The sequence below is a fragment of the Pelophylax lessonae genome (assembly GCF_965119305.1).
Source record: "Pelophylax lessonae genome assembly, chromosome: 7".
Lineage (NCBI taxonomy): Eukaryota > Metazoa > Chordata > Amphibia > Anura > Ranidae > Pelophylax > Pelophylax lessonae.
This window is the reverse complement of record NC_138774.1, coordinates 290,472,304-290,488,785: the sequence shown is the minus strand read 5'-3', so window position 1 is coordinate 290,488,785 and position 16,482 is coordinate 290,472,304. Positions and strand designations below refer to the sequence as shown.

At 42.5% G+C, this 16,482-nt stretch overlaps 1 protein-coding gene across 2 annotated transcripts in view; it reads left to right on the top strand.

Moving 5' to 3' along the window:
* Positions 1-16,482, top strand: part of ASTN2 (astrotactin 2) — a 409,628-nt gene that overhangs the window by 329,163 nt on the left and 63,983 nt on the right. For both annotated transcript variants that reach the window (XM_082263954.1, XM_082263953.1), the window contains 2 exons: positions 2,284-2,388; positions 2,650-2,829. In XM_082263954.1, the coding sequence (XP_082120080.1) occupies positions 2,284-2,388; positions 2,650-2,829 (285 nt within the window). The remainder of the gene's footprint in view (positions 1-2,283; positions 2,389-2,649; positions 2,830-16,482) is intronic.

Sequence of the window (16,482 nt, the reverse complement as noted above, 5' to 3'; positions counted from 1 at the left end):
CTGTCTGAACAATGTTTATAAACAATGTTACTTTGTATCTCTTCATCGCCTGTCTGATCAATGTTTATAAACAATGTTACTTTGTATCTCTCTAGCTCCCGCCTAAACATTTTTTATAAACAATGTTACTTTGTATCTCTTTAGCTCCCGCCTGAACATTGTTTATAAACAATGTTACTTTGTATCTCTTTAGCTCCCGCCTGAACATTGTTTATAAACAATGTTACTTTGTATCTCTCTATCTCTCGCCTAAACAATGTATATAAACAATGATATTTCGTATCTCTCTATCTCCCATCTGAACAATGTTTATAAACAAAGATACTTAGTATCTCTCTATCTCCAATTTGAACAATGTTTATAAACAACGTTACTCTGTATCTCTCTATCTTCCTTGTGAACAATGTTTATTACAAAAATGTTACTTTGTATTGTTCTATCTCCAATCTGAACTGTTTGTATAAACAAAGCTACTTTGTATCTCTTCGAACAATGTTTATAAACACTATTTATTTGTATCTCTTTATCTACAGTCTGCACAATGTTTATAAACACTGCATCTGATTATGACAGCAGCAGCTTCCACACCTACTGTACACAGCAGCTCCCAACTGTCATTGTAATGAGTGTGGGTGAAGTGGCTGAGTGCAGTGGGGGGGTGCAAGAGAGGGGCATAAGGAGTGGACATGCTGCGTATGTCCCATGTACTTGGATTTGGACCTGTGTAGTACATCCAATGTCCATAACTGGTGGAAAACAATTTTTTTCCCATTGTCGATCTGTGCACCTAATCTGCCGAGGATGGACACATAGTTCTCATAGTTTTGATAGCATGCAAGCTCTTCTACAACCAACCAGCGGTGCAAGATAAAGACAAATCTATAAAGAATTTCATTTCACGGTGTCCATTGTTTAGGTTAAGGATTTCATTAAAATTTTAATGCCGGATAATTGAGTTATATTACTGACATTACATTTAATACTTAATTGTGTAAAAAAAATATATAATTAAATCCCAATTATAACACACAATAGCACTGCAATGCACCAAAGAGCGCGGGATTTCACGGTCTCTTGCGGCGCGGAGTCCTGCTAGGCGGGCGAGAGTATAAAAACGGGGACAACTCTATAAAACTCCTCTCCTGGGGATGTCCCATGGGACTGAGATTAATCACTTCTTTTTTTTTTTCTTTTTTCTTTTTTAACCACTTGCCGACTGCCTAACGCCGATCTACGTCGGCAGTCAGCCCCTCACAGGCAAAGTGACGTAGGGCTACGTCACTAGCTTGTGAGGGTCTAGGGAGCGAGCGCGCGCCCCCGGAGGCGCGCTCCCGCGTGGTCACGGACCCCCCCGCGCGTGTGACCGGCGGACCCGAAATTCGTTACTGTTGTATTCAGAAATTCGGCAGATGAATCATGGTTGTTAAGGACGCAGCGGGCCTCCCTGCTACTTAACAACAGATGAATCACGGTTGCTAAGGATGCGGCGGGCCACCCTGCTCCTTAACAACCTGCTGTTATCGAATGAATTAGAATCATTTATTTCATACATCCAAATGAAACAAATTAATTTTGTTATTTTTGATTTGTGGAAATTCGTTACTGTTGTATTCGGAAATTCGGCAGTCAACCTGCTGTTATCAAATTAATTAGAATCATTAGTTTTAAAATTCTAAATAAAATAATAATAAAATTGTTTTTTCTGATTTGTGGAAATTTGGTGCTGTTGTATTCGGAAATTCAGATACATTTGAATTTCCAAATAATAAAAAATTCAGCCGAATTTAAATTCTAAACTAAACAAGACCCGCACAGGTCCAGTCGGTAATCCAAACGGCCGGGGGTGTCTGGAATAAGATGTGTAAAAATGAGTAGCAGTCATCAGCTTAACTGGACCAAATTGTTTCTTTAATTCACCAAATTAAACGCGTTTCGTGGCTCAAAATTGCCACTTCTTAAATATCCTCAGCCTGAAGCTCTGATGTCTACCAGGTCCTGGAGGATCTCAAGGAGGTTCCCTGAGATCCTCATGTACCTGGTGACATCCTAGCTCCAGGCTGAATATTCTTGTTTTCACCCCGAACTGAGGAAGTGGCAATTTGAGTCACGAAATGCATTTTATTTAAGCCCCGGTGGGCGAGGCGAAATGCGTCAGTGGAGGAGTTACAGGCTGAGGCCGTTCACATCTCTCTTCAGTAAATGAGCTGGGGGTGTGCGGCCTCTTCTTGTCTCTATAGGACCTCATTGGTTTACAATTCTTTTTTTTCTTTTCATCCTTTTTAGGTGAAGTGCGGTATAACGAAGCCATGGGATATCCTGTAGTCCAGCAGTGGAGGGTGCGGAGCAACTTGTATAAAGTCAAACTCAACTCAATATCTCTGTCCGCAGGTCCGTTCCTTTTTTTTTTTTTCCTGCTTTATTGTTGCTTTTTAAAGCTGAACTCAAGACAGATATATAAGGCACAAATCGCTAAGGCGCATTCACACCTCAGCGTTTTGTAGCTGGAAGCTCGAAGCTCCACAACGCTGGAGGAGAAAGTTGGAGGTGTCTATTTTTATCATTTTTATGATCAATATTATTCATATGCATGGCTAATAAAAGAGTAGAGATCTTCGCAAGGAGGTAACTGCATGCACGTTTCTTTTACAGGATTTGCCAACGTTCTCAAGGTCATAAGTTCTCACAGCAGTCGAGAAGAGTTGCAGAGCATACTCCAAACATACGGCACGCATTATATTTCAGAGGCGCTCTACGGTTCGGAACTCACGTGTACCATCCGGTTCCCAAGCAAGAAAGTCCAGCAACAACTTTGGCTTCAGTACCAAAAGGGTAGGAAAACTCTTATAAGTCATATAGGAATTAAAGCTGAACTCTGGGCATCAGAAAAGTAATCAAATATAGTCCTTCGGAGATATTCAAATTCTGTGCAGTACATGCCTTTTGAAACCCAGATATTACCTCGTAAGGGGAGTGATGACATCATCACTGTGCTTTATTTCTTTCAATGATAGAAGCTGAGCATCACATGTGGGTTTTACCTAGTGTAGTGTCAGGGCTGGTCCAAGACATTGTGTCCTGCCTGGGTCCAAATATGAAATGCTGCCCTCCCCCCAGGACTGTATTTTGGCCAAGGCCAGCAAGGCTCAGGCCTAGGGCGGCACTTTGCAGGGGGCGGTAAACCCCCCCGTCTCCACCTTAGGCTCTATTGGCCACTGGTTGCTAGAGCTGCCTGGCGTCTAGCAAGCAATGACGTCATGGCCGTGACTCCCTGGCCCTGCCCATAATTCAAAGTAATAGAGGATTTAACTTCTTCCTCCCCACGCCTAGTGCTCCTAGGGCCCAAAGAGTCCCGCAGTCAGGGACGCAATCGCGTCTCCGTGGCTATGGAGAGTAACAGACAACCGTGCATGCGCAGGATCGTGGCTGCGCGGGCACGCAGGCGTGCTGGCGTGACGCGCGTACGTCATGACGCACAGCACGCCAGCCCAGCCCCTATATAAGGAGCGCTCTTAGTCCCATCCAGCGCTGGATTATCTTCAGCTCCTTGTACCCGTGACCTGTGAACCTGTTCTGCTTCCTTGTTTGACCCGGCTTGCCTCCTGACCATCCGATCCTGCTCCAGTGTTTGACCTTTGGCTTGTTTGACCATCCTTGCTATTGTCCCCTCTGCCTCACTTCTAGTGTACCAACCCCGGCTTGCTCAAAGGACTTGCTTCTGCTCAATCCCTTCGTCATTGTGCACACCACGGTCACGTGAGGAACGTTCCCCAGAGGAGACACTCTGCCTTCTCATACTCATCAGTTTGCACCACGGGTGGAAGTATGAGATGGGGAAATGCTGCCGGTAATGCACCACAATCTGATGACACACAAAACTGCTAGAGAAAAAAATCTTGTTGCCCCTCCCCAAGTGCTGCCTGGGTCCAATGGACCCAGCGGGACCCATGGTAGGGCCGGTCCTGCCCACTGTGGTCTGCATGCAAATATAGTCTGCCTAGGAACGTCCACTTCTCTAGATTGACATCCACCCATCAAGGCATTTTGTAATTTGCATAACTCCTCCCAAGAGCCAGCCCACTGATTGCATCAGGGCTGGTGGCTCTTGAGAGGAGTAGGGTACTGAGACGTTTCCAGGAATTGGTATCAATGGGAGGAATAGTGCCCCATCATTGGTGTCATTGGGAGGAATAGTGTCCCATCATTGGTATCAGTGAGAGGAATAGTGTCCCATCATTGGTGTCATTGGGAGGAATAGTGTCCCATCATTGGTATCAGTGGGAGGAATAGTGCCCCATCATTGGTAGCAGTGGGAGGAATAGTGCCCCATCATTGGTATCAGTGGGAGGAATAGTGCCCCATCATTGGTGTCATTGGGAGGAATAGTGTTCCATCATTGGTATCAGTGGGAGGAATAGTGCCCCATCATTGGTATCAGTGGGAGGAATAGTGCCCCATCATTGGTATCAGTGGGAGGAATAGTGCCCCATCATTGGTGTCAGTGGGAGGAATAGTGGCCATCATTGGTGTCAGTGGGAGGAATAGTGTCCCATCATTGGTGTCAGTGGGAGGAATAGTGTCCCATCATTGGTATCAGTGGGAGGAATAGTATCCCATCATTGGTATCAGTGGGAGGAATAGTGCCCCATCATTGGTATCAGTGGGAGGAATAGTGCCCCATCATTGGTGTCAGTGGGAGGAATAGTGGCCATCATTGGTGTCAGTGGGAGGAATAGTGTCCCATCATTGGTGTCAGTGGGAGGAATAGTGTCCCATCATTGGTATCAGTGGGAGGAATAGTATCCCATCATTGGTATCAGTGGGAGGAATAGTGCCCCATCATTGGGACCTCTCTTGCGGAGTGAGAGCCGAGCTGAAGCTATCTTACTTTACCTGGTTTCGCTTTACTCACAGTGAGTCTTACGTGCGATCAGTTGCCATTTTTCTGTAGCACATTGTAGCCTGACAAGCTATTTTATATGATTTGCACCAGTTCGTTACAGGTCATGTTGGCTGATTAAAGCATTAAAGAGTGATTGCAGCATTAGAGTGGTCATTTTTTATTTATCTACAAGAAAATTATTTATGCCATCTAGTAAAGTTACTGGGAGGCCCTCTTCTGCAACCGCCATACAACATTAGTCATACAGGCTCACTGCTGTGCAGTCTGCAGGTTGGTGTCCCGGGGCATAGACTACTTTGATTTGTGTCTCGCCTTGCGAGTTCCTTCAGAGATCGGTAAAAAAATTCAATTTTTTTTTCCACCATGCATGGATGATTACATGTCACACTATTCACCGTCTCTTGTGGATTCAGGACAGAGTTTGATATCTAGATACAGAGCATCCGGGAAGTATTCATAGCGATTCACTTTTTCAACAATTTATGTTACAGCCTTATTCCAAAATGGAATAAATTCATTATTTTCCTCAAAATTCTGCAAACAATCCCCCATAATGACAACGGGAAAGAAGTTTGTTTGAAATCTTTGCAAATTTATTAAAAATAAAAAACAAAAAAAAATTTTGTAAATATTCTATTCTATCTTTGCATGTGACAACACTGAAGAAATGACACTTTGCTACAATGTAAAGTAGTGAGTGTACAGCTTGTATAACAGTGTAAATTTACTGTCCCCTCAAAATAACTCAACACACAGCCATTAATGTCTAAACTGCTGGCAACAAAAGTGAGTACACCCCTAAGTGAACGTGTCCAAATTAGGCCCAATTAGCTATTTCCCCTCCCTGGTCATGTGACTCGTTAGTGTTACAAGGTCTCAGGTGTGAATGGGGAGCAGGTGTGTTAAATTTGGTGTTATCGCTCTCACTCTCTCATACTGGTCACTGGAAGTTCAACATGGCACCTCATGGCAAAGAACTCTCTGAAGATCTGAAAAAAAAAGGATTGTTGCTTTACATAAAGATGGCCTAGGCTATAAGATGATTGCCAAGACCCTGAAACTGAGCTGCAGCACGGTGGCCAAGACCATACAGTGGTTTAATAGGACAGGTTCCACTCAGAACAGGCCTCACCATGGTTGACCAAAGAAGTTGAGTGCACGTGCTCAGCATCATATCCAGAGGTTGTCTTTGGGAAATAGACGTACAGTATGAGCACATGATTCTGGAGGGTGCCTCAAGACTGTCCATAATTCTGGAGGGTGCCTCAAGACTGTCCATAGTACTGGAGGGTGCCTCAAGGCTGTCCATAATTATGGAGGGTGCCTCAAGACTGTTAATAATTCTGGAGGGTGCATCAGGACTGTCCATAATTCTAGAGGGTGCCTCAAAACTGTCCATAATTCTGGAAGGTGCCTCAAAACTGTCCATAATTCTGGAGGGTGCCTCAAGACTGTCCATAATTCTGGAGGGTGCAATTCTAGAGGGAGCCTCAAGACTGTCCATAATTCTAGAGGGTGCCTCAAGACTGCCCATAATTCCGGAGGGTGCCTCAAGACTGTCCATAATTCTGGGGGGTGCCTCAAGACTGTCCAGAATTCTGGAGGGTGCCTCAAGATTGTCCATAAATCTGGAGGGTGCCTCAAGACTGTCCATAATTCTGGAGGGTGCCTCAAGTCTGTCCATAATACTGGAGGGTGCCTCAAGACTGTCCAGAATTCTGGAGGGTGCCTCAAGATTGTCCATGATTCTGGAGGGTGCCTCAAGACTGTCCATAATTCTGGAGGTTGCCTCAAGACTGTCCATAATTCTGGAGGTTGCCTCAAGACTGTCCATAATTCTGGAGGTTGCCTCAAGACTGCCCATAATTCTGGAGGGTGCCTCAAGACTGTTCATAATTCTGGAGAGTGCCTCAAGACTGTCCATAATTCTGGAGGGTGCCTCAAGACTGTCCATAATTCTGGAAGGTGCCTCAAGACTGTCCATAATTCTGGAGGGTGCCTCAAGACTGTCCATAATTCTGGAGGGTGCCTCAAGATTGTCCATAAATCTGGAGGGTGCCTCAAGACTGTCCATAATTCTGGAGGGTGCCTCAAGATTGTCATTGATTCTGGAGGGTGCCTCAAGACTGTCCATAATTCTAGAGGGTGCCTCAAGACTGTCAATAATTCTGGAGGGTGCCTCAAGACTGTCCATAAATCTGGAGGGTGCCTCAAGACTGTCCATAATTCTGGAGGGTGCCTCAAGACTGCCAATAATTCTGGAGGGTGCCTCAAGACTGTCCATAATTCTGGAGGGTGCCTCAAGACTGTCCATAATTCTGGAGGGTGCCTTAAGACTGTCCATGATTCTGGAGGGTGCCTCAAGACTGTCCATCATTATGGAGGGTGCCTCAAGACTGTCCATAATTCTGGAGGGTGCCTCAAGACTGTCCATAATTCTGGAAGGTGCCTCAAGACTGTCCATAATTCAAGAGGGTGCCTTGAGATTGTCCATCATTTTTAAGATTGCCTTGATGGAAAAAAGGTTGAGAAACATTGTTCTACCCAACAAAGGTTGTTTTTTTTTTCTTTTTAAGACTGCCAAGCTGAGCCATCAATCAATACATTCTGCTTGCCTATTGCAATGGCTGTGTAACCTGACCATGTGGGCTGCCAATTGTCCTGTGCTCATTCATTTGATTGGTTCTTTTTATTTTTTTATTTTTTTACTGCCCCTGAATTTTGCGCATTCCTCTTGCGTAAAAATAGACTAATGGATTATGGCTCCCGTCCCAATTAAAGTTTTAGTGCTTCTGTCTGTGATATGTCTTCAGTTGTAGACAATTAAAACATAATACAAGTAATTAAGGCACTCAAGGGATTTACTGTCACTACTCAATAATGAAGATGCTTTGAATCAATCAGCACTAATGCAAGCATATTACGAAAATGACATCCTTTCCAATGTGACCTCCTTTAGCCTCTTGCACAAAATCCGGCTCCGGCTCTTTATCTTTAATGTCTGCTTGCAGGGAAGCCCTGACCTTACGATGAGATAACACAAGCTGGTGTTTGTAGGATGGAGTCGCAGGAACAAAAAATCTTGATGAAGAAAGTTTCTGCTCTGCAATCCTTTTCTCATAGAGAGGAAGGCCATCAGACAACGGCCGCTCTACCCATCTCCCCAAATATGTAATATATAAATACCCCTTTAGTTGACCTCAGGCACTTGCAAGGAAATCATCCTAGGCACCAGGGCTTTTTTTCAGCGGGAACGCGGGGGAACGCATGTCTGGCACCTCCAGATCTGAATGTATGTAATGGCAAGGGGTGCTGGGGTGTGCTGAAGATCTATTGATGCTGGCTGCTGGGGTATATTGTTGCTGGGGGGGATCTATTCCTGCAGGGGGGTGTATTGTTGCTGGGGAGGTCTATTGATGCTGGCTACTGGTGAATCTATTGTTGCTGGAGGGGATCTTTTTTTTGCAGGTGGGTGTATTGTTGCTGGGGAGATCTATTGATGCTGGCTGCTGGTGAATCTATTGTTGCTGGAGGGGATTTGTTTTTGCAGGGGGGTGTGTTGTTGCTGGGGAGGTCTATTGATGCTGGCTGTTGGGGGATATATTGTTGCTGGAGGGGGTCTTATACAGGCGATCAATCGTTGCTGGGAGGGATCTACTGTTTAGGCAGGGGTCTTTGTTGCTGACTGCTGGAGGGTCTATTGATGCTGGCTGCAGGGGAATCTATTGCTGCTGGAGGGGATCTATTTTGTGGAGGCAGCTGGTTTATTGTTGCTGGTGGGGAATCTATTGTTGCTGGGGTGGGTCTTAAACATGGGATCAATCATTGCTGGGAGGGATCTACTGTTTAGGCAGGGGTCTTTGTTGCTGACTGCTGGAGGGTCTATTGATGCTGGCTGCGGGGGAATCTATTGCCGCTGGAGGGAATCTATTTTGTGGAGGCAGCTGGTTTATTATTGCTGGGGAGATCTATTGTTGCTGGTGGGGAATCTATTGTTGCTGGGGACGAGTCTTATGCAGGGGATCATTCATTGCTGGGAGGGATCTACTGTTGAAGGAGGGGTTTTGTTGCTGACTGCTGGGGGGGGGGGGTGTTTATTGATGCTGGCTGGGGAATCTATTATTGCTGGAGGAGATCTATTTTTGCAGGGAGGTATATTGTTGCTGGTGGAGGATTTGTTGTAGCTGGGGGGTGGGTCTTATGCTGCTGGGGGGGTCAATTGTTGCCTGGAGGGATCTGCTCTTGAGGGAGGGGTCTTTGTTGCAGACTGCTGAAGGGTCGATTGATGCTGGCTGCTGGGGAATTTATTATTGCAATCTATTTTACATTGGGAGGTCTATTGTTGCTGGGGAGGTTTATTGTTACTGGTGGGGGATCTATTGTTGCTAGGGGGACTGTTGTTGCTGGTGGGGTATCTATTGTTGCTGGGGAGTCTATTGTTGCTGGTGAGGGATCTATTGTTGCTGGGGGAGGGTCTTATGAAATGGATCAATCGTTGCAGGGAGGGATCTACTATTAAGGGAAGGGTCTTTGTTGCTGACTGCTGGAGGGTCTATTGATGCTGGCTGCTGGGGAATCTATTGTTGCTAGAGGGTATCTATTTTTGCAAGGGGGCCTATTGTTACTGGGGTGGTCTATTGTTGCTGGTAGGGAATCTATTGTTGCTAGGGGTGGTTCTTATGCAGGGTATCAATCGTTGCTTGGAGGGATCTACTTTTGAGGTTTGTGTTGAGTTTAATGTTGCTGGCTGCTGGAGGGTCTATTTATGCTGGCTGTTGGAAGTCCATTGTTGCTGGGGTGTATCTATTTTCACTGGGGTGTCTATTCCTGCTGGGGATCTATTTTCCTGCCTTTCTTGTTATCATTAAATCATTCCATATAAAATACTTAGCACGACAAAATAATACTTGGTTCTTTTTTCTCTAAAAGGGGTGGTACTGGGAGGTAAGTAGGGGGTGGAACCAAGGAACGGTGCTCAGAGGTGGGTAGGGGGTGGAGTCAAGGCGTGACTTGGAAGGGAGGAGTTCCTGCACCTATTCACCGAGAAAAAATAGCCCCGCTAGGCACAGCCAAGAATACAAAGCCCCAAATCCACCATGCACTGTGGAATTTTTCATTCCAGTCAACCACAAATAATAATTTGCTTTACTTTTTGGAATTCTTTTTGGCGGTACAGACCAAGGTCAACTATTGACCTTCTGGAACCTTGGAGCTGCTAATACAAATAGATATTCACGTGTTCCATTCTATCACGAAAGTAGGAGTATATTGCTCATTTTGGGGCATTTTTTTCTTCATGTCCACCATGTGAACTAAACAAAGTGCATGTGAAACACACCTCAAAAGTGCATGGGGTTGTCACTGGTTCCTGCCCGAAGGAGGAATACTTTCCCTAACCTCCTGTGACAAAAGGCTCCTGAAAGGGGCAAGGACGATCTGGTCCACCTAAGCCAAAAAGCTTGATAGACCCATCTCCACATGGATAGTCGAAACTGATCACCATCTCCTCATGGATAGTCGAAACTGATCACCATCTCCTCATGGATAGTCGAAACTGATCACCAAGTACTAGGTTAGGGGCTCTTCCAGAGAGAGACCTCTAGGCAGGAGAGGAAGGAACCTCCGGGACGCAAGAATATTGATAGTGGTAAGGCACTCTCAGATCCACCTAGCTAAAAAGCCCAACGGACCCTGTTCTTCAAGGTCAAGTGAAGCCGACCAACAGGTAATAGGTGGGGGGCTTGCCCGAAGAGAGACCCCCCATGCAGTGGAAGAAGGAACCCAAGGGCCACACATCCTCCCACTAGACTTCAGGGTAGGCCTGAAGACCCACACCCTACCATCCAGTGGAGTGACAAATAACACACACGTGGAGAATAAATAAGTGCCAATGTGCTGTACAATGGCTAGATGACAGCTGTTATACAACATGACATCCCTGGTCTTTTAGAGTCCAACTACAAAACCTCAGATGTGCTTTATGGGGACATGCTATATTCACCAATCTGCACCCCCTCACCACCTCTCCCTGGATAATTTCTGGCGTCAGATGGCGCAATATCTTTGCCTAACACCAGTGTTTGGGCCTGACCATTACCTGCCCAGGCTCAAGAACTGTCACACAGAGGAGGACACATTTTTCCCCAAATCTAGAAGCTCTTTAATGTTAGAGCAACAGGAGAAGGCTCAAACAGAGCGGTGTATCTTTCTGGGGGAGGGGGGGATTAGGATGTCATTAGACACTGTCAAATTACATTACCATTTTATTGATGACTAGACATTATACCCGTTAAATTAATGGGCGCTAGAACATATGTGGTCAAACATTTGTAAAAACAGACTTAGCAGTAAGTCCACGCGACCGCGCACCTGCTGCGCACACCCGCCGCTTCAACAGTTTTGCCCGGTCCGCCCCGAAGTCTCTGCGCTCCAAGTCCCAATGGCTGTCCGTGGGGCACATGTGCAGTAGCGCAATCCCACGGACACAGGGACTGGATGCAGAGACACTTCTACTTTATATGTATAGATGTACTCCATGACCCCCAAATTCTAGTGCTCTCTATCCTCTAGATATCAACCACCTTCCATGTTTGACAGCTCGGCTCTTCCCACCTCCTCTCTACAGTCTATCACTGCAAGAAAGGCCTCACTAACCAAGAGTTAGGCTCAGGAGGTATGAATAGGTGAGCAGTACTAGTGACCAGGATGATGACTTTTTATCATAGTGTAGAATTAGGGATCAACCACTACACCATCCATTCTCAGCCAAGGTTCCATGGAACCCTAGGGTTCCTCAAGAGGTTACTAGGGGCTATTTGAGCTTTGGCTGATTGACCTCCCTTTTGATAATCCTGGGTCCAATGCCACTACACCATCCATTCTGAACCAAGGTTCCTCAAGAGGTTACTAGAGGTTCTTTGAGCTTTGGCTAATTGATCTCCCTTCTGATAATTCTGAGTCCAATGCCACTACACCATTCATTTTAAAACAAGGTTCCATGGAACCCTAGGGTTCCTCAAGAGGTTACTAGGGGTTATTTGAGCTTTGGCTGATTGCCCTCCCTTCTGATAATTCTGGGTCCAATGCAACTACACCATCCATTCTCAACCAATGTTCCATGGAATCCTCAAGAGGTTACTAAGGGTTCTTAGAGCTTTGGCCGATTGACCTCCCATCATATTATTCCGGGTCCAATGCCACTACACCATCCATTCTCAAACAAGGTTCCTCAAGAGGTTACTAGGGGTTCTTTGAGCTTTGGCTGATTGACTTCCAATCGGATAATTCCAGGTCCAATGCCAATACACCATCCATTCTCAACCAGGGTTCCATTGAACCCTTGGGTTCCTCAAGAGGTTAACAATCCAACCACAGTTTGTACACCGCTCAGGCAATCAATAGGTTACTGGACACTGCAGGTGCTCACCCCAGCTCACCACCGAAAATGCAGGAGCTCACCCTGGTTCGCCACCGAAACTGCAAGTGAGGACATTTCTTCACTTCCTTTAAAGGTTACTAGTGGTTGTTTGAGCTTTGGCTGATTGACCTCCCATCTGATAATTCCAGGTCCAATGTCACTACACCATCAATTCTCAACCAAGTTTCCATGGAATTCCATGGTTCCTCAAGAGGTTACTAGGGGTTCTTTGAGCTTTAGCTACAGTTGACCTCCCTTCTGATAATTCTGAGTCCAATGCCACTACACAATTCATTCTCAACCAAGGTTCCAGGGAACCCTAGAGTTCCTCAAGAGGTTACTTGGGGTTCTTTGAGCTTTGGTTAATTGACCTTCCATCTGATAATTCTGAGTCCAATGCCACTACACCAGGGGTCTTTAAACTATGGCCCTCCAGTTCAGGGACTACAATTCCCATCATGCCTTGTCATGTCTGTGAATGCCAGAGTTTTACAAAGCCTCATGGGATGTGTAGTTCCACAACAGCTGGAGGGCCGTAGTTTGAAGACCCCTGCACTACACCATCCATTCTCAACCAAGGTTCCACGGAACCCTAGGGTTCCTCAAAAGATTATTAAGGGTTTTTTGAGCTTTGGCTGATTGACCTTCCATCTGATAACTTGAGTCCAATGCCACTACACCATCCATTCTCAACCAAGGTTCCATGGAACCCTAGGGTTCCTCAAAAGATTATTAAGGGTTTTTTGAGCTTTGGCTGATTGACCTTCCATCTGATAGCTCTGGGTCCAATGCCACTACACCATTCATTCTCAACCAAGGTTCCATGGAACCCTAGGGCTCCTCAAGAAGTAACATTAGGTTCTATGAGCTTTGGCTGATTTACCGCCCATCTGATAATTCCAGGTCTAATGCCACTTCACCATCAATTCTCAACCAAGTTTCCATGGAATTCCAGGGTTCCTCAAGAGGTTACTAGGGGTTCTTTGAGCTTTAGCTATAGTTGATCTCCCTTCTGATAATGCCACTACACCATCCATTCTCAACCAAGGTTTCATGGAACCCTAGGGTTCCTCAAAAGATTATTAAGGGTTTTTTGAGCTTTGGCTGATTGACCTTCCATCGGATAACTTTGGGTCCAATGCCACTACACCATCCATTCTCAACCAAGGTTCCATGGAACCCTAGGGTGTTCCTCAAAAGATTATTAAGGGTTTTTTGAGCTTTGGCTGATTGACCTTCCATCTGATAACTCTGCGTCCAATGCCACTACACCATCCATTCTCAACCAAGGTTCCATGGAACCCTAGGGTGTTCCTCAAAAGATTATTAAGGGTTTTTTTGAGCTTTGGCTGATTGACCTTCCATCTGATAATTTTAGGGTCCAATGCCACTTGACAGAGTCAGCAACATAACATAAATTATTTTTTTACCTGTCTTGAAGGGTGGCATTCTGATCACCACTTTATGGGGTCATTGTTCCCTGACCATTAATGCAAATTGCATTTTTCCCACTGACCCCCCCCCAAACCTGAAAGATATTTCAAGGGTTCCTCTGGGGTAAAATTGTTGAGAAGGGCTGCACTACATTATAAGCATCATTTTCCTATTTTACGTTTTCCTTTACATAGTCATGGCAAACACTGGCTTAGGTCTTTGTGTACTTAAGTTTTTTTTTTTTTTAATTCAATATATTAGGATTTTAAAGTCAATATGAAGCTTTACACATACAACAAATTCAATTTTGTCACTATAAACCTAATAAACCGTGCTACAATGGAAATCTATAATAGCAATGCCAAGTTCCTATCATGTGATGTTTTAATGAAACGAGTGGATACCTCTTTACGTTGCTCTTTATTGATGGCGAAATTCAATCAAAGCTTTATTTTATAATGTTTGCAGTAGCCCTGTACATTATTTTACCGAAAGTGTCCTCAAAAATGAATGGCGATATCAGATCCCCAGGGTCCAATATACTGGCATCATGATTTGTTTTGTCTTCTATATCCTATACAGCAGCAATGGAGAATTCCTTTTCATGCTGTTCCCTTCATAGAAATTAGAGATCGCTGTAATGTCATATCGAAAAAAAATACATCAGTTGAAGTAATGCCTTTTATATTTGTTATGAAGTCGGAATGCATTGCGAGTAAAGAACATTTTTTTTTATTATTATTATTGTGGGTTTGTGCCTTAAAACTGTAAAAAAGGCTCTGGAAATTTGCTGGAAAGCCAGACCGCTTCTCTGAGGCTGCAATTACACTTTAGAGTAGTGAATTTGAGTGTATTTTCACAGGTTTTTTCACATTTTCATAGAGTTTTTAGTCGTTTCTGAGCTTTGATATCTTTTTTTTATTATCTAATAGAGAAAACTATCATCTGTTACATCATTTAGCTTTTCCATCAGCTTTTATTTCTTTTTTTATTATTATTATTATTATTAATTTATTATTATTATTTTTGTTAGGGTATGGGTTTAGAGTTAAGGTTAAGTTAGGGTTAGGATTACGGATCAGGGTTTGGGTCAGGGGTTAATATTTTTTATTTCCTTATTAATATATATATATATATATATATATATATATATATATATATGTGTGTGTATATATATATATATATATATATATATATATATATATATACCGTGTATATATATATATATATATATATATACCGTGTGTATATATATATTATATATATATATATATATATTTTTTTTTTTTTTTTTTAGGGTGTGATACTACTACTACCACTAATAGTAATAATTAAATTAATAAATACACAAATAAATAAAGGGGTTATATAGGGATTGGGGTTAGGATTAGGGGTTAGGGTATATATATAATTTTTTGATAGGGTGTAATACTACTAATAATAATAATAATAATAATAATAATAATAATAATTAAATGAATAAATACATGTAAAATAAATACACAAATAAATAAAGGGGTTATATAAGGTATAGTGATTGGGGTTAGGGTTAGGGGATGATAATTTTTTATTGCTATATACTGTATATATATATATATATATATACTGTGTGTATGTATGTATGTGTATATATATACTGTATATATATATATATATATATATATATATATATATATATATATATATATATATATATATATATATATATATATATATATATATATATATATTATGGTGTAATACTACTACTAACAATAACAATATTAATTAAATTATTGAGTACATGTAAAATAAATTCACAAATAAACAAAGGGGTTATATAGGGATTGGGGTTAGGATTAGGGGTTAGGGTTCGGGTTAATATTTTTTATTGCCTTATTACTATTTATATTTATATATATATATATATATATTTTTTTTTTTTTTTTTTGTTTTTTTGTTAGGGTGCAAAACTACTACTAATAATAATAATAATAATAATAATTAAATGAATAAATACATGTAAAATAATACCCAAATAAATAAAAATATTCATAAATAAATAATACATAGATACAATAAATTAATACTATGTTATAATAAATACATGATTAACGCCTAACTCTTAAAAACAACATAAAATATAATAATATTCGTAATAATAATAAAAAAAATGCCCTAAGCCTAACCTTATAAAAATATACTAAATAAATGTATATTATTAACAATAATAATAATAAAAACAATTCTTCTGGAAACACATCATATGATGTCCTCCCCAAAAAGGGCTGCGCTCCGGCGCAATCTGTCACCCGCTGTGTCTTCTGGACACTCCTCCCCTGCCGGTACCATGTGATCACTGTGACCAATCACAGCAGATTACATGACAATTGTAAACAATGAATTACTTGCTTTCATGCCATTCATTGTGTACAACTGTGTTGTGATTGGTCACAGTGATCATATAGTACAGACAGGCCAATCACAGCTAATCACAACAATACCTACTGAATGAATCCGTTTTATTCAGTAAAAATGGTTGCTTAGGTTGCTTATACCTGTGAAATTCATTGTTATAAGCAATCATGATGTGTAAAAAAAACAAAAAAAAACCCTGATCACTTATTCAGAGCAGTACAGTGTTAATATGGTATCTTTGTTTTTTTTTGTTTTTTTTTTCACACTAGTTATATAATAATGCTGTACTGCACTGCTGGCAGTATGTAAAAAATAAAAAAAATATGAAAAACAC